The sequence below is a fragment of the Bombus pyrosoma genome, linkage group LG2, assembly GCF_014825855.1.
Source record: "Bombus pyrosoma isolate SC7728 linkage group LG2, ASM1482585v1, whole genome shotgun sequence".
Lineage (NCBI taxonomy): Eukaryota > Metazoa > Arthropoda > Insecta > Hymenoptera > Apidae > Bombus > Bombus pyrosoma.
In genome coordinates, this window is record NC_057771.1 from 10,623,856 (window position 1) to 10,642,716 (window position 18,861).

General features: G+C 37.2%; 4 protein-coding genes across 5 annotated transcripts in view; 1 reads left to right on the forward strand and 3 right to left on the reverse strand.

The window, feature by feature from the left end:
* The window catches only part of LOC122574501 (protein Fe65 homolog), a 149,268-nt gene that overhangs the window by 8,731 nt on the left and 121,676 nt on the right, over positions 1–18,861 (forward strand). Inside the window, exon 2 of one of the 2 annotated variants that reach the window (XM_043742192.1) lies at positions 15,427–15,483. The exons of the other annotated variant lie outside the window; for it this stretch is intronic. The gene's annotated coding sequence lies outside the window, so the exon portion shown is untranslated. The remainder of the gene's footprint in view (positions 1–15,426; positions 15,484–18,861) is intronic. 2 annotated transcript variants of the gene reach the window in all.
* On the reverse strand, positions 1,996–8,364 carry LOC122574614 (probable cytochrome P450 28d1). The gene is made up of 3 exons (XM_043742374.1): positions 7,054–8,364; positions 6,580–6,826; positions 1,996–6,418 (listed from the first exon to the last, which is right to left on the reverse strand). Exon 3 carries the CDS (start codon positions 4,364–4,366, stop codon positions 2,876–2,878), a length of 1,491 nt encoding a protein of 496 aa, XP_043598309.1. The 5' UTR covers positions 4,367–6,418; positions 6,580–6,826; positions 7,054–8,364; the 3' UTR covers positions 1,996–2,875.
* On the reverse strand, positions 8,505–11,917 carry LOC122574609 (cytochrome P450 9e2-like). The gene has a single exon (XM_043742359.1). It carries the CDS (start codon positions 11,824–11,826, stop codon positions 10,336–10,338), a length of 1,491 nt encoding a protein of 496 aa, XP_043598294.1. The 5' UTR covers positions 11,827–11,917; the 3' UTR covers positions 8,505–10,335.
* LOC122574619 (cytochrome P450 9e2-like) lies at positions 12,832–14,496 on the reverse strand. The gene has a single exon (XM_043742385.1). It carries the CDS (start codon positions 14,371–14,373, stop codon positions 12,883–12,885), a length of 1,491 nt encoding a protein of 496 aa, XP_043598320.1. The 5' UTR covers positions 14,374–14,496; the 3' UTR covers positions 12,832–12,882.

Sequence of the window (18,861 nt, forward strand, 5' to 3'; positions counted from 1 at the left end):
CTAGCTCCTAATTGCATGCCAGAGAGTGACTGCATCTCCACCCTTTTCCCTACTATTTTCACCCTCTCTATTGCACTCTCATTCTTCCTCTCTCGCGCGGTGAGTATTTGCAAGCTACCCCAACCCCCAACAGCACGCCACTCCGGAAACGTGGCATAAGAAACGTTATTGCGCCACTCCGTGAAATTTCCTGGTACGACCCTGTCTCTATCCCCTTTCTCCATTTCGTTACCCCCTCTCCCCTTTACCCTCGACGATGTGCATTCGGAAAAGGCGGCGAGCAAGTATATTACGTTCTGGGTTGACGTTCTTCCGGTATCCTTCCAACCGGGATGCTAATATCGCTGAACAAGAGTAAAGAAAGAAACACAACGCTGAGAACAAGAACGAAAGCAGTCGAGGGAAATCGTTTCATGGTCGTTTAAAAAATTTATCTTTCATACTTGGTCTGCAATTGGTAAGCATACGCCATATTTCAGTCCTTATGAAAACATTTCTTGAGAGAATATCAATCGTCCTTTATATTTTTCACCAACTTTTCGTTGCCGGAATAATTTTATCAAAGATTGCAAGTAATTAACCTGTCAAATTTGTGAGTGAATAGTTAATATACATGGAAAGACGATAAATTAAAGCAAAAGAATGGACGTTGTGAGATTGCATAAGAGAAGGTGAATAGTAGTATTTAGACATCAATGCTAGCAAGTATTGAACGTCCACTGAAGGGGATTGATTTATTGCCATAGCTTTAGTCAAAAACAATCGAATTTGTCGAGTTCTCTGTACCATGCTGCTAGTAATATTCCATTTAAGAGGATTAGTTCGCTCCGTAATTTTCAATTTACCGCATCGCTGTTACTACTGTCCGTTTTAATTAAATTAAACCCAACGTCTACCTGGTCTCTCCTATTTCGAGTTGTCCCCGTCTCTGCGTGATCTGTATCATCAGCTTAACAAACCAAAATTTTCAATACTGTCCTCGTGTTTCCCTTCGATAAATACAGTGACAAACGAATTCATATAAATTCGTATTCCCAATATCTCTTGCGATATCTCTGTACATTAAAGGATAACGGCTGCGATTTCTAGTCGAGGGATAGTGTCCTGTACCTGTTGATCCCTTCCTGGGGTCCTCGATCCTCCGATTCTGTTCGTCTTCTATACGTAGATAGAGGGGGGTAAGTAACTGCTAGTAGGGAACGGGGGTGGAATTATGCTAGCTTCTCGAAAAGCAATAAAATAAATCATGCCATGCGAGAACACGCGTTACGACTCTGTATCTATCTACCTTTCTCTATCCTTCATACTGTTCTACCTTCGATACGTAGCAGAAAGCTACCGAGACGACTTCTCCCACGGGAAATCAGAGAAAGATGCACTACGACGTGAAGGACTCTTTTCTCATCCCTCCAACCACTCTTTCTTCTTCATCGTTCTATGCCCTGCCTCGTTCTCTTCTTCTTCTATTCATAGAATGACGCCACACATTTTCGCTTTCCGTGTGCGCACGTGTTCTTTCCACTTTCTTGTTTTCCGGCAGGCGAACGTACAAATCGATCGGTCGTGAACAGGGATAAGATAGAAAAAGGAAAAGGAACTGGCAGAAAGGAAAGGGAAAAAGAGCGGAGCTACTCACCGGGAACGCGAGTGTATTGTGCTTCGCCTTGAAAGCGTCAAAAGGAGTTGCTCAAAGATACAATCTATCATTGAGAAAACTCGAAAATCGATCATTATTCGATTTTCTTGTAAATTTATAAACAAGAATCTGGATATTTGTTAAAATTGTTTCATATAATTTGGATGCAAATAATATTCCGAAATGTGTAGAATACTCGTTATGATATTTAAAAGATGAGAAACTTCAAAGTTGGAAGCTAAAAGATTAGATTAGAAATTAATCTCTATTTCGCCTGTAGTTTACTTTTACTAAAAATGGTCTGAATTATTGCATAACCATTTATAATCTATAGATAACATTTGTACCGCCCCAAGATATCCAATTGGCTCACCAGGTTATGTTTATTTTTTATCTCAGAATTTTCATCATCTCTACAATTATCAGTTCGATGTCCACAGTTCTACTCTTCCATTTTACGTCATTTGCAAAAAGCGAAAAACTCAATCTTAAAGAATTACGTCAATAGCGTTACTATATTTTGTTTTACCTATTTTGTTACGAAGAATCACTCTTTTTCTAGTCGTATCACCATGGATCAGTCTATATGATACGTTATAACAAAGGATTATTTATTTTCGAAAGTGCACACCAATTTGTCGCGTCTTTTTATATACATATATTACGTAGTAGATGATACGATATATGTACTGTGTACATATAAAATATAGAATATGTACGTCAACACACATACGTATATTTGACGCAGTTATGTATACATAGCCACGGTGAACATGGGAAACCACTCAGAAAACTCGCTCGAGTCCCTTCGTTTTGAGACACGGAATATAGACTCGTACACACACTCCCATAAATGCTATACGTCTAACTTTTTATTTTATTTTATTCATTCGTCTTTCACGCTTGCATCATGCTCAAAGCTTACACAACTTCCGTATCAATTTCGTAATGTTAAATTCCCCTCTGTTAATAAGATATATATATATATGGAATGCCAAATCACACTTTATTATCAAGTAATAAAGGTCATTGTCACGATAACTTTATTTTTGCCGATTAAAAGAAGCAACAGTGTAGTGATAAATATATTACGCCTATAATTATTTTTTTCTTTATTCTTTTAACAAACGTCTTTACTTAATAATTCCTAGACAACGTGACAGAAATAAACATTGATCTTCGTAGTATTATACATCTAAATATAAATATATGAAAATTTATAAAAACTTTTCGATAACTTTAAAGCTTAGAGATATATACCCAAGCACCACCATGAGGGTGCGTTAGGAAATAATGCGGCGACATTTTCAATGGAAGTTGCATTTTTGGTGACAATTCTAATTTGTAGTTTCTCAGCAAAGTAGCGAAACAAGCCTTCACCTGTAGCAAACCCATTCTCATTCCAACGCAAATTCTTGGTCCCTCACCGAAAGGAAGATATACCATTTTTTCTATAGTTTGCTTTCTCTCATCGCTGAATCGTTCCGGATCGAAAACTTCTGGATCAACCCAATAATTGGGATCGTTGTGCAGACCGTGAACGGATAGGAATATGTCAGTGCCAGGCTTCGCGCGATAGGTCAATCCATCGGATCCTTGAAGCTCGAACTCTTCCGTGCACACTTTATGCATGAAACCTAGAGCTGCGTGACATCTTTGAGATTCGCTAATTACTTGACTCATATACGTCATCTCCTTCAACGCCTCGTACGTCAAACCGCCGTGCTTCTCGATCGTAGATATCACTTCGTTCCTCACCTTCTCTTGAATCTCTGGACGAGCAGCCAAGTCATATCCAAAGAAATTCATGGTGACACTGGATGTTTCGATACCATCAAGGTAGAAGGAAACTGCATGGGCTACTACAATCTCTTCGGCGATGTGCTCTCCTGCTTTCTCCATGTCGATCATTAATTGAAGGAAATCTTTCCTAGGTGTCGATTCACTTCTTCTAACTTCCAAATTTTCTGCGACGACCTTTCTGAAAAATTGATCCACGTGTTTAGGCAGGAATTTGATCTTCAAGAAACGATTGACAGTAGGAAAGTGGAATCTGATTATAGATAATAACGATTCGGCGAATGCTTCTCCAGAAAGTTTATCGAATGCATTAGAACGTGGTTTATCTTCGAAACAGTAACCCTCGATACCTAGGCCAGCGTTCGCCACAATTTCACCAGTGAATTTTAAAAATAACGATTTTAATTCGATTTCGTACTTGTCGTTCCTTTCTAGTCGTCTATTCAAGAAATTTTCGAATTTCTTACACACTCCGCTAACAGCTGCAAACAGGATCTTCAATCTCACGTTAGAAAACGCATAGGTTATACGTTTCCTTCCAGTTGACCATATATCTCCGGAACAGAAGAACGGATTTGTATATAAAAGGGGATCCGCGACTGGATCGACATGAAATCCATTTTCGTGGAAGCTGGAGAAATTATTTTGCAGCACGGTTTTCACTAACTCAGGGTCCCGAACAACTAGTGCCGGCACTATTCCTTTGTACACTCCAACCATACTGTAATCTTTATAATCTTCGTATATTTGACGAATAAGCCCGGCAAGATTCATTCTTCTTATTACTACGGGTAACAAATGGCCCACGATTGGAATACATCCTTTTGCAGTTGGAATTCCATGTCTCTTCCAATGATTGTATACCAAATACAAATAAAAACAGAATAGTAAGAACGCTCCTATAAGGAGCGTGACAAATGCAGAAGCCATATGTTACTCACAGAGATAATATCGTTAAATTACTATTCCGAATCACGACTATTCCAACAGTTTCAAAAGCACAATGTAGAATGATCGTCGTATTTCAGTGCAATTCGATTTAAGCTTTAATGCCCAAAATGATTCTCCCACTCTAGTTGCCTCAGTACGTATTATATTATGAAATCAAATTTTTTGGCCACAGTCGTTTATCTGAAAAATGTAAAAAGAAAACATATTACATACCTTTATCTATTTCACAATCGTTGTGTTTTATGGTGATAACATTTGGAGGAAAGCACAGTACATATACATATTATATATATGTTGGGTTCACATTATGATTAGGGTTGGGGTTAGGGGCGTGAAACGAATCTTTATTTGGATTAGGCATTGTTGTTATGCAATAGAGAAGATATTTACTAACACAAATATGAGTATTGTAGAATATGACAAGTAACCGTGGTAATTAGATACTCGAGATGATAATGACAATGATCCTAGGTTCAATAACGAATCCGCGGTCAACGGGATAACAAAATGCGCTTTCTTCCAAAGTCCAAGTTGTACTCAACTTGCTTGTCTACGGTACAAGTATTACTAAACTAACTCTTTGTTAAAACGCAAAACATTCACCGAGCGTAAAGACGCTATGTAACCCTCTAACGAGACCTCACGAGAGAATGACTTCCCGTCACGATGATGCTGCAAAGGAAAACTATAATGGGGTGTGTCTAAGGACACGAGATCATCGGATTCGTCGAGGAAAGCCTTCGTTCGGAAAGTGAGAGAAATGGACGTTCCTGTTAATTGGTTAATTTCTATGTTGGTGGTTGAAGAAGGACGCTAACCGCCCTTGAGAGAAAGTTTCTAGCGGGAAGCGTCGTTCGTGAGAAAAACGATTTCCCGTATCTTCCCGTAGTAGGTGGTAGATTTAGGGACTGTTAGAATAAAGACTGTTTGTCCGTTTGAAGGACCTTAGTTAACAAAATCCTAAGATTTATAGCGGGTCCTCAGGCTAGCTGAACATGTACTGTGAAGATGCATCGACATCTGGTAATCACCTTGCCCGAAGAATAGGATCTGTGTGTGGCGAGCCACGAGACAGAAACCGTTGGAATGTTTACTGTCGCGTGCCGCTGCAACTATTTCTTTTAAGGAGACCTATAGAATTACTCCATCCCTATGTTAGGTAAAAACGTTCATCCCGTGACCGCGGCTACGTTCAGCGACTTGTTGTCGCCTCGAGCCCAAGCTCACTATCACAAATCTCGGACAATTATAATCGAGTTAAATTAAAATATTGGGAGTTTTCCGAAAAATTCCAAAGGGAAGGCCCCGGTGTACTTTTATCTCCGACATATATATATGCATGTATACGTGTATGTGTGTAGATGATACGGTACTGATAATTGTATCATTTAAAGGCGTAATAGTTGTACAGAGTGAAATGAACTAAATTACTATTGTTTGATATCAGTATATCTTCTAGATTAATAGCCTTTTTATCTAATTGATAGTTAACAAAGCTCAGTATTTTCTTATAGATATTAAGCCTATGATAAAATATGTGATTTTATTCAGAAAAACAGATTTGGACTCGTTGTAGATTCTCTACACTTCACGGACCCCATTGGGAATACCTAGTTGTAATACGTAACAAGAAAAACTAATCACGTTAAATTAGATATATTCCTGTTAAAAAGTCTTGATCTTCTTTCAAAACACTTGTCAATATAAACAGTTGTGCAAACAATATGTAGCAAATAAAATTTCGAGTGGCGCGACCTTGAAATATGCGAGCCTCATTCGTAGAAACTACACAACATTCTAAAGATACACCCATTATTTAGTAGTAGTCGGTTGTCATATGTCACGCTTACGTCACGGCTACTCTCTGCCGTGCTATTTCTTATCTGATTAACTGTGCATTGAGTGCAGCTGTTTTATGTTATACCTCTACTGTTTATAATGTAGTCGCCATGTCGAAGCAATGATCTTTATGAAAGCTACAGTAGGTAGTATACAGATTCGTAATTTATCTTCCTTCTGCAGCGATACAACCTGAAAGAGTGAGAGAGAGGGAAATATTAGGATATCCATTAGACTCTCCGAATGCCTGTTCGTTTTCACGCTAGCGAAACTATCTGAAAACTGTTTTGTTTCCCGGGAAACTCTTACTCTATTCCATTTCGAAATGCAATAGATCAGACGAGACATATTACCTGATTTTTCAGATTGCCCATTTCTTGTTTGTCAATCTACCTCCTTTTTACATATCATTTCATTTTAATTCAAATGAAATTGATGAATTTGTAATTTCGCTATTTACTGTTTGACAGTGTAATAAAATAACGACGCGCTCTGCATGAATAATTTAGAGAGTAATTATTCTTTATCTCTTCATAATTCTTCTATATATCTGATATCTCAGATACAAAAACTACATACTTTTAATCTCTTTACCTAAAGCTTAAAAAATAAGAAATGAACATTAATAATCACGTTATTTGAAATGTGGAATTTATGCTACTATATTTCACAGTTTACCTGAATCTGCTTCAGGTTATACAAATAACCTTTAAATAGATTTAAAAAATGTCTGATTAAGGGACGAACCAGTATACCAGAATGTGCATATATATATATGCAATATAGGTATATAAATAATATATATTTGACGAAATCATTGTACTTACACAGCAACGTTGATCAGGGGAAACCAGTTCGGTAATTCGAGAGACTAGCTTTCTTATAAACGGGATGTAGATCGATACTCGACATACTCATCATTTATTTTATTCTATTTATTCGTCTTCCATGCTCATATCGCGTTACGCAACTCCTATACCACTCCGATAATGCCAAATATTCTGCCGCAATGAGTTTTTCTTGAACGTTTGGATGAACGGCCAAGTCATATCCAACGTAACTTAGAATAAGACTGGACGTCTCGGTACCATTAAGGTAGAGGAAATAAGAATAACGGTTTCAATTCGACTTCGTACTTGTTCTTCCTTTCTAGTTGTTTATTCAAGAAATTTTCGAATTTCTTACAGACCCCGTTGACAGCTGCGAAAAGAACCTTCAATCTGGCGTTAGAAAACGCGTAGGTTAGACGTTTTCTTCCGTTCAGCCATGCGTCTCCAGTGCAGAAAAACGGATCTTTAGCTGAAAGGGGATCCATATTTGGGTCGATTTTGAATGTATTTTCGTGGAAGCTGGAGAAATTACTTTGCAGCACAGTTTTCACTACAGTGAGATCTCGAAAAATTAGCGCTGGTGTCGTTCCGCTGTATATCCCAATCATGCTGTGGTCTTTGTGTTCGTTGTATACTTTTCGGATAAATTCGACAAAATGTATTCTTTTCATTGCTACGGGTAACAAGTGGTCCAGGATTGGAACATATCCTTTGGCAGTTGGAATTCCATTTCTCTTCCAATGGTTGTATCTCAAATAGAAATAAAAACACAATAGCAAGAACAGTCCTGTGAGAAGCGTGAAAAATGCAGAAGCCATCTTTCACCACGCACGGAAACAATGTTGTTAAAGCACTGTTACGAATCAGCACTTCTCTAACAGTCTCGAAAGCCCAATGTAGAGTGATCAACTTATTGCTACGCAATGGAACTTTGTTAAGCAAGTGGGTAACTCTTGTACCGAAGGCGTTTCTCCCACTTTTCTCGCTACGATGTATGTTATATACATGTATGCAATCAAATTTGTCGATTAATGTCGGCTATCTCAAAATCTTACGTGAAAGATACATTATTTGTGTTTATCTATTACTGAATTATTTGTTTTATAGTTTATCGAGAAATGAAATAATACATTACAACGATACATGCATATGTAGTTGATTTTTCCGTACATATAGGCCATATGGTACTGATAACAATATCACGTAAGCGCAAGATCGCGGAACGAAATAGTATTGCAAATCTGCAAGTCTTCTCTGAATACCGCGAGGTTATTGAAAAACCTGATAGTTGTATAAAGTAAAATGAAAATTACTGCTATTTAATATGAAAATGTTTCTCAATTGAATAGCTTTTTTAATCTGCCGATAAATAGCTTAATGCCTTTTTGTGGAACTCGAATCGCTTTGTGGAAGGCACGAAAGTAAAGGATACAACTAATTACATCGAATTACATATCTTCCAAAATCACTGATGCTTTATTTATAAAATGTATGAATACGCCTAACAGTTTTGTAACACAGCGTTTCGCGAATAAAACTTCAAGTGATACGGCCTTGAAACATGCGAGCCTACAGTTGTGACTCTATATGTGATTGTAATGATACAACCATTATTTAAGTGGTTGCTTCCGCCACTAATATCCCTTGTACGTACTATGTTGTTTTTCTCTGAATTGTGCTGTATTATGTTTAACGCAGTGGCTTTTTTCGAGTAATGAGCTTTATGAAAGCTCCGCCAAGTTACGCCCAGATTTGTAATTTATTCTTCTTTCGCAGTGATACATCCTGAAATAGTGAGTGAGAGAAAGAGAAGTGTTTCTCTGTCCTAGACTAATGGCTAGGCTCTACGAATCCTGTTAAGTTTTCACGCCAACTGCATGAAACTATCGGAAAACTGTTTTGTTTCCCGAGAAACTTTAACTCTATTCCGTTTCGAGGTACAGCACGCGTAATATACGAAAGATAAGTAATGAAACAATACGTCCACAAAAATTTTCATATTTGATAGGCAACTTTCAGAAAGCAACCTTTCTTTTTAATCGCGAGAAACTATACGAAGCAATATGTAGCATCGATTGCGTTTATTTTCACAGAAATTTTTTATCGTAACCGTTCGGAATCAATGTGTTTTTTAATCTGTTAACCGGAAGAAACGAGTTAGCTGGTTACTCAAATTGGTCATTTCGTGTTTGAGTCTCCCTTTCCTCCCATTATTTATATGTCGTTTCATTTAGTCATAAGTGATTTAAATGATCGCTGTAGGTCCAGGAGGAGCAGGGCGATTAGATTCCCAACAGCAGACACACTCTAATAGATGTTTACTATCGCTTATCATTCTACATTCTGCTTCAATGCCGTTGTTTTATTACACGGTATGCGAATTACAAGATCAGCTAGGTCGCAGCCATTGATTATGTATCACACCACTATCATAGCATGTATGTATGTATGAGTGCACAGCATATCCTATTTAAAATGATTTGAAACTCAATTGAAATTGATGAATCTGTAATTCCTTAATTTACCAACTGACGGTGTAACAAAGTAGCGAAACACTCATAATCTCTTATTTCTTTGTCTGTAAAAGTCACTTTCCGGAATGTGAAATTGCTATATCTTATATTTGATAATTTGCCTGAGTCCCCTTTAGGCGACTCCGTCAACAGGCTAATAGATCGCACATAAGTTACGAGATAACTAATACGATGTACATAGAAGATATAGAATGTGTATGTGGACATACATCCGTATATATTTGATACATTTGTGTATATTTGACTTACCTAGCAATATAAGACAGGGGAAACCACACCGGAAACTCGTTCGAGTCCCTTCGTTCTGAAGCACATGATATATATCAGCTCTCGACACACTCTCATAAATTCTATATATCGCATACTTTTTAATTTTTCACGTTCATACATCTTCCATGCTAATATCACGCTCAAAGTTTGCTCTACTTCTGTATGAATTCGATAATATCAAATTATCGCCGCAAGCGAGATGGATATAATTGCAAATCGCAATTTATTATAAAATGTACAAAAATAACATCGTTACGATCATCGTATTTTTTAATCTGTCTATTAAAAGAAGAAATAACGTAGTGACTGATACATTACATAAAAAATTACAACATATATGTATTTCTTTATATAATACATAATAATGTTTTACATAAAAACAGTCAATACGGCAAAACTAATAATTTGACTTTATGTAGTACAATTTTGTATTCTATAAATGTTAATACATACATTGAAAAGTGCAACGATAACTTTAAAGCTTAGAGATATATACCCAAATTCCACCATCTACCTCCAACATCAAATAACTCGGCGACATTTTCAATGGGACTTGCGTTCTTGGTGATAATTCCAATTTGTAGTTCCTCAGCAAATTAGCCAAACAAGCTTTCATCTGCAGCATAGCCATTCTCATTCCAACGCAAATTCTTGGACCCTCGCCGAAAGGAAGGAATGTCATTTTTTCTACAGTTTGCTTTCTCTCTTCGTTGAATCGTTCTGGATCAAAAACTTCTGGATCGATCCAATACTTTGGATCACACTGCAGTCCCTCAGCGGGTATGATTATGTGCACACCAGGTTTCGCACGATAGGTCAATCCATCTGAGCCTTGCAGCACGAAGTCTTCTGTGCATGTTTTGGACATGAAACCTGCAACCGTGTGACATCTTTGAGATTCGCTAATCACTTGATTCATATACGTCATCTCCTTCAATGCCTCGTACGTCAATCCTCCGTGTTTTTCGATCTTAGACATCACTTCGTTTCTCAGCTTTTCTTGAACGTCTGGATGAACGGCCAAGTCATATCCAATGTAATTTAAGGTAAGACTGGACGTCTCGGTTCCATCAAGGAAGAAGGAAAGTGCATGGGCCACTATAACGTCTTCGTCGACTTTCTCCCCTGTTTTTTCCATGTCGATCATTAATTGAAGGAAATCATTCCTGTATATCGGCTCGCTTCGTCTGATTTCTAAATTTTCTGCAACAACTCTTCTAAAGAATTGGTCTAATCGTTTGGGAAGTACTTTGATCTTCAACAAATAACCAATAGTAGGAAGGTAACGCCAGATTAAATTTGATAGTGATGTGGTTAACATATTTCCAGTAAGTTTATCGAAGGCACTGGGAGTTGTTTCATCCTCGAAACAGTGACCTTCGATACCTAAACCAGCGTTTGCTACAACTTCACCAGTGAATCTTAAGAACAACGGTTTCAACTCGACTTCGTACTTGTTCTTCCTTTCTAGTTGTTTATTCAAGAAATTTTCGAATTTCTTACAGACCCCGTTGACAGCTGCGAAAAGAACCTTCAATCTGGCGTTAGAAAACGCGTAGGTTAGACGTTTTCTTCCGTTCAGCCATGCGTCTCCAGTGCAAAAAAACGGATTTTTAGCCAAAAAGGGATCCACATTTGGGTTGATTTTGATTGTATTTTCGTGGAAGCTCGAGAAATTACTTTGCAGTACGGTTTTTACTAAATTAGGCTCTCGAAGAATTAATGATGGTATTGTTCCGTTGTATATTCCGACCATGCTGTAATCTTGGTGCTCTTCGTATACTTTTCGAATAAATTCAGCAAAGTGCATTCTCTTCATCATTACGGGTAACAAGTGGCCGAGGATTGGAACATACCCTTTAGCAGTAGGAATTCCATTTCTTTTCCAATGGCTGTACCTCAAATACAAATACAAACACAATAGTATTAACAGCCCTGTAAGGAGCGTGAAAAATGCAGACGCCATCTTCTACCGCAATGTTGTCAGAGCACTATTTCGAATTACAACTACTCGAACCGTCTCGGAAGCACAATGTGGAATGATCGGCGTATCGCAGTGGAATCCAGCTCAGGCTCTCATGGCTGAAACGTTTCCTCCCACTCTACTTGCTATCGTACGAGTGTTTACAATCAAAGTACACGATTATTTTCTGTCTTAAAAATGTAAAAGAATATTATATATCATGCCTTTACCTATATCTCTGTTATGTTTGTTATTTAATTATAACGTGCGAGGAAACACAGAAAGACAATACATATATATATATATATATATATACACATGATGGTACATGTATGTAGATAATAAGATAGTTAAAAGCGTATCATTTCAATGCCACATAGGCGTCATTGTTTGGAACGGAGCTGTAAACGTTATATCAAAATGATGCTCGTACCATAAACGTTTGTATTATCTTCTGTCGCGTGCTAATGTAAGTAATTAATAGTTGCATAGAGTGAACTAAACTTACTTACTAATATTTAATATTAAAATATTTCCTAAATAAATGAACTTTAAGTAATCTATAGATAAATAGCTTAATACTTGTTTATGGAAGTTAAATATATGATTCTAATTGGAAGAAAAATAGATTTAACTTTCACAGATTAGCTATAAGCACACCAAATCACACAGTAGAAGAAAAATCTAATTATCCTAAATTATATTCCCCTCGAAATCACTGAACCTATATCCAAAGAATCTGTATATATATACTTACCAGTTCCGCGAGTAAAGTATGTTGCTAATCCCCGTGGTTGATCGAACATTGCGATCGTTTTGGGTTTGTTATATTTTTCACATGCTGAACTAAGTATGGTAAGGTATGCTGACTAAGTAAGAACTAGCTATCTAGCTCGAAGAACCCCCCATTAATGTGGGAAATGATTACTGCTAAGGACGATTGCTAAGAAGAAAGCGACTACGAGCGTCGACTCGGAGGAGGACAACTAATAATTAAGTAAGGCAAAATTTGAAATTGTAATTTATTATCAAGTAAACAAAGATAGCGATACAATAACTTTAAAGCTTAGAGATGTATACCCAAATTCCACCATCTACTTCGGATAAAATATGGTTTGCCGACATTTTTAACGGAATGTGGGTTTTTGGCGATAATTCCAATTTGTAATTTCTTAACAAATTAGCCAAACAAGCCTTCATTTGTAGCATAGCCATTCTCATTCCAACGCAAATTCTTGGTCCCTCGCCGAAAGGAAGGAATGCCATTTTTTCTATTGTTTGTTTTCTCTCTTCGTTGAATCGTTCCGGATCGAAAACTTCTGGATCAACCCAATATGTAGGATCAGAGTGCAATCCATGGACGGATATGAATATCTCGCTGCCAGGTTTTGCGCGATAGGTCAATCCATCTGACCCTCGCAACTCGAACTCCTCTGTGCACATTTTATGCATGAAGCATATAGCTGCGTGACATCTTTGAGATTCGCTAATCACTTGATTCATATACGTCATGTCTTTCAATGCCTCGTACGTCAAACCTCCGTGTTTCGCGATCGTAGATATCACTTCGTTTCTCAACTTTTCTTGAATGTCTGGATGAACAGCCAGGTCGTATCCAATGAAACGTAAGGTAACACTGGATGTTTCAACTCCGTCAACGAAAAAAGAAACTGCATGAGCTGCTACAACCTCTTCATCGATATGCTCCCCTGTTTTTTCCATGTCGATCATTAATTGCAGGAAATCATTCCTAGGTACTGGTTCGTTTCTTCTGATCTCCAGATTTTCTGTGACGATGTTTCTAAAGAATTGGTCCAGTCGTTTAGGCAGGAATTTGATCTTCAAGAAGCGATTGATAGATGGAAGGTAGGATCTAATTATAGATAATAATGATTCCGCGAATATATCTCCAAAAAGTTGATCGAAGGCATTTGCATTTCGTGCATCTTCGAAGCAGTGACCTTCGATGCCAAAACCAGCGTTCGCCACAACTTCACCAGTGAATTTTGAGAATAACGATTTCAGTTCGACTTCGTACTTGTTGTTCTTCTCTAGCTGTTTGTTCAGGAAATTTTCGAATTTCTTGCACACTCCGGTGACAGCTGTGAAAAGGATCTTCAATCTAACGTTGGAAAACGCGTAGGTTAGTCGTTTCCTTCCGTTCGACCATACTTCTCCGTAGCAGAAAAACGGATTTTTGGATAAAAGAGGATCTACATTCGGTTCGATTTTCAATCCATTTTCGTGGAAGCTGGAGAAATTACTTTGCAGCACGGTTTTCACTATATTAGGGTCCCGAACAAGTAACATTGGCGTTGTTCCTTTGTACATACCGACCATGCTATAATCTTTGTACTCGTTGTATGTTTTTTGAATAAATTCGGCAAAATTCATTGTTCCCGTCATTAGGGGTAACAGGTGGCCCAGGATTGGAATACATCCTTTGACAGTTGGAATTCCATTTCTCTTCCAATGGTTGTGTCTCAAATACAAATAGAAGCACAATAACAAGAAAGCTCCAACGAGGAGCGTAAAAAATGGATAACTCATCTTTTGTCAGTAGAAGCGATGTTGTTAGAACACTATTGCGAGTCACAATTACTCTTGAACTCGCGGGTGTGCAATGTACAATGATAAGCATAGTGGAGAGCAATCCATCGTAAGCTCTCGTACTTAGTGTGTTTCCCCTACTCCGTTTGCTATAGCGTGTATTATATATAGTCGAACTCCTGATTTCCTATCGTTTGCTTTAAAAATAAAATATATCGATTAGTAATGCGTTCTATAATGCGTTTATCTATTTGTAATTTACTTATATATTCTGCTGTGATGACATGATTTCTGCTAAAATAGAAAACAGTACATGTATAAATCACTGATGCTGCATTATGTAATATGTAGGCGATACGGTATTAGTAGTTGTGTCATTTCAATATATGTATATTTCAATGGTCATATAGGCATCAACGCAGGGAATGAAATTTTATCATTATCATAAGCATTATCAGTATCGAAATGTTGTGATAGTTTACTAGTCTGTATTAGTCCGACCCATCTGTATTAGTATCGTGTACTAATTTTAAAGATCTAAGAATTGTATTGAATGAAATTAATTAAATTACTTTCATCTGAAATTAAGGTATTTCCTAAGTTTTTCTAACCAATCTATGATTAGCTTGAATCTATGACTAGCTTGATCTTTTCTTGTGGAAGTTAAATATATGCTCACTTTCAGAATAAAGATAAATTATATACTTTCTTGAATGCTGTACAGTTATACCAAGGGGTAAAAGAAAAAACTAATTACATCAAATTATGTACTTGTTGAAATCAGTCAATCTTTGTACAAGAAGTTTATCAATATGTTGAACGATTTTGAAGATGATCATGTGCATCAATTTAAATGGCTCAACCTATATAAATAAAATAAATTAGATTTCAAGTGCTTCGACATTGAAAAATCCAAGCCTAAGGCTTCGACACTATCTGTTATTGTAATGGATCAGCCATTATTTAATTGAATTCTTACGTCATTGCTATCTCCTCTGCGTGTTAGTTCTTGTCTAAATTGTGCATTGAGTGTAACTATATTTTCTGTTACAGCTCTACCGTGTTTAAAGCAGTGGCCTTTTCGAAGCTGTGAAGTTTATGAAAATTACGGTAGGTAATGCGCACATTCGTAATTTATCCTGTTTCAAATGTGAGACATAGTCCTTACTCTTTCTACGATATGGATATTAATAATTACATTACGTATGGTGACGCCTAAGATGAGAAATTGATACTACTGTATTTGACATTTTTCCTATGTCTCCTTCAGACAATACAGTTAGAGTTAAGTGACGATCCAGTCGATAAATGAAATTATTTTTGAAACTCAAATCTTGAAAGAACAATTTAATTTAATAGCGAAGGAGATCGATCTCTCGGCGAATTTTGCGCTCGTGGAAGTCTGCTAAATGGAGCTTAGTCTCAGATCGCTTCCGATAAGGTGTCCTCTCGCCTCTCTTTACCTCGCTGGTCTTTGCCAAAGGCAGCCTCTGGTAATTAAGTCGAGCCCACAGCAACGTCGCTTCCATTGTGTTGGGCAAATGGGCTGTTTAGCCCGGACACATGACTTCATCCCCCTGTTATTGTGCATGTACCGACGCAATCGATCACCACCCTTGCTTTATTCTCGCCATCTCAACCCCACCATCCTCTATCTCTTCTCCCTCTCTTTTTCTTCTTCGACTTTCCACCGATTCTGTTCCAACCCTCTTTTTCTCTGGACTAATTCTGCCCTCCTTTCCATCAACCTCGATGTCTCGTCGGGCCTTCGATAATCGCGTAACATTAAATCGGAACGTTTAACAGGTAAAAAAAAAGTACTCCAAAAGTTGATTCGAACGAACTCGGTTTGTCGTAATACGGAAAAGATAGACACTCGTCTCGTAGCCGAATGACAAAAACTCTCGTGTCAGTCTCTGTGCTGAAACCCTAGAAACATCCGGACGGAGGATTTGCTAGAACAAGTTTCCAGTTCGAGTCGAATCTGGCCGAATGAAACGTGATTCGACGGTAATAATACATGGTGTATGTTTTCCCTTTTCCGAGTACATACCGTCAAACAGTCCAGGCACAGATCACACACAAGAGGAAAACGAAAATATTGTTCCATCAAGATACATTTTGTTTGTGTCGGCCAAGTGGCGCTCTGTCATCTCTTTGTACATGTATACGACTACCTCTGTTGAAGTATACCCGACTGAAAGATAGGAAATCCAGTTGAAACGAATTCAGGAAAATTCTCTCTAAGGAGTGGACGACGATTCGTGCTGCTTCCCCGCAAGAGTTTCTGCGAGCTCTTTGACGCCGGATGCTTTGAAAACGTGCGACGAATATCTAAAATATGTCACTTTAGCGGTAACTATTTCCTTGGATATAAGCAGCACTTTTTGACACTATCGAGGCAGAATTACTCCTAGTTCAAGATAGTACTTTTTCCAGATTTTCATTCGAGGCATGAGATCTTTCCATACATATATATCTTGCATACATAAAGTAACTAAATAGTTCGGAATTTGTATGTTTATTTAGATAAAAGAAATTTGCTCGTTATATTTTTGAAAGACACGTTTGGCCACAAATTCATTCAAACTTGTTTGCAATTATATCTTACATTGTTTCGCGTTAACTTTCAAGTTGTTATATTCCGGAGGAATAGCAGACAGCTCATAACTTCGGAGCGTCGAACGAATCTAGTTTCGCGAGAAACTTTGGCGACACGGTGAACTTTTGCGACACGTTGCGAATATTTCACGTACGTGAAAAGAATGTAGAATGTGACTGGTTGGTTATTCTGTAGGTCGAGAAGGGAAAACGAGATGGTTCCGCAATTGATGACAATCGGTATCAATTACCATCGACCACGTACGATTGTCTTCATGTAAGACGGATATTGAACGCTCAATCGACGGTGCCCCTTGTCTTTAAACCACGTTTCTATCGATCAGATGTGGTTTGGGAACCACCTGACGCTTCGAGGATCTGCCTCGTTCCTGAGGAATTACACGATGTTCACCACAGATGCACCGATCCTTCGGTGAATAATGGCCTCCCGAACTAAGGAATCTTGTCACGAATTCTTAAAGCGATAAATCAACCGACGCTAAGTACAACGTTCCGATGTTGTGAATTTGTGAAAAGCGAACGATGGATGTCTAATTGGAAAAAAATGTTAACAAGAATCTTTCTTTGCATTATGAAACATCGTTGGCGGAACAATTGCTGCTTTAATAAATTTATGACGTATGGAAGTTGGTTACAATTATGCGCTTTCAAATTAATAGTGTAATTATTCACGGGCGGCGATATGCGTCGCGCTTTCCACAAAATGTAATAAAGTAGACAGGTGGTTTTCAATGCGCCTGGCGACCGACCTCTGAAATGTCCGACAGAAAATAAAGCTCTGATATGTCGGTGTTGAAGCTAATAACTTAATTTATAATATAGTCAGATAATTTTTAGTAACAGAGAGAGAGAGAGAGAGAGAGAGAAGGGAACATCTGTCTTTTTCTGTAATGTTTAATAAAATGTTAACAGAGAATAACGTGAGACACTTTCCTGTTTTCGTTCTGGAACAGTACTAGATGTGAAACAATCTTATTTTGAATAAGACGTATGTGTCTTATGTCTAATATGTTATATAATGTCTAATACGATACAATGTTATGTGAAGTAATCTTATCTTGTTATATGCACATTAGTAAAGAATGGAATATAATTTTCCATATCAAGAAACTATAAATATAAGTATTTTCATGGCTATTCATTTCGACTTATCGAAATCAAAAATTAAATCGACAAGCAGAATCTGATTCTCTGACATAAGAGACATTTATTATAAGGATACATTTAAGGATAAAGAAGTTAATTCCGAGAGAATTTTCGATCAAATGAGCATTAATCTACATATCACTATGAACGTCGAGTATTTGCATTCCTCAGACGAATATTCTCAGACTCAGCATCTTCAAATACCCTGATGACTTGTAATTCCATAATGATTTGAACTGTAAAATATTTATATTTACTAAATTACTGTGACTAAATATTTATAATTACACAAAAACAGTTTATATTTACGAAATAAACAATACTATTGTATTATTATTTATTATTACGGATATATATATATATATATATATATATATATATATATATATATATCTGTTTAATACATCTGTTTTTGTGTAAATATAAATATAAATATTTTATAAGAATGTTATTGATAAATGTATTTTTCTCGACCATCATACACGGCGTATCTTCCCACTTATCAATTGAACGCTGCTTGGTAACACGTGGCAATGACTTGCATGAATCTCTACGCAGATATGGTTCAAATCATACATATATATATATATGCATTAACAGAAACATGAAATCATTATTGGAATGACTTGGCATAAACTTTTATCCAACATTTATTACATGAAGGTTAAGAATTGTTTTTGCAAGCTAATCTGTGTATTTGTACATCTTTCAATCTTTCAC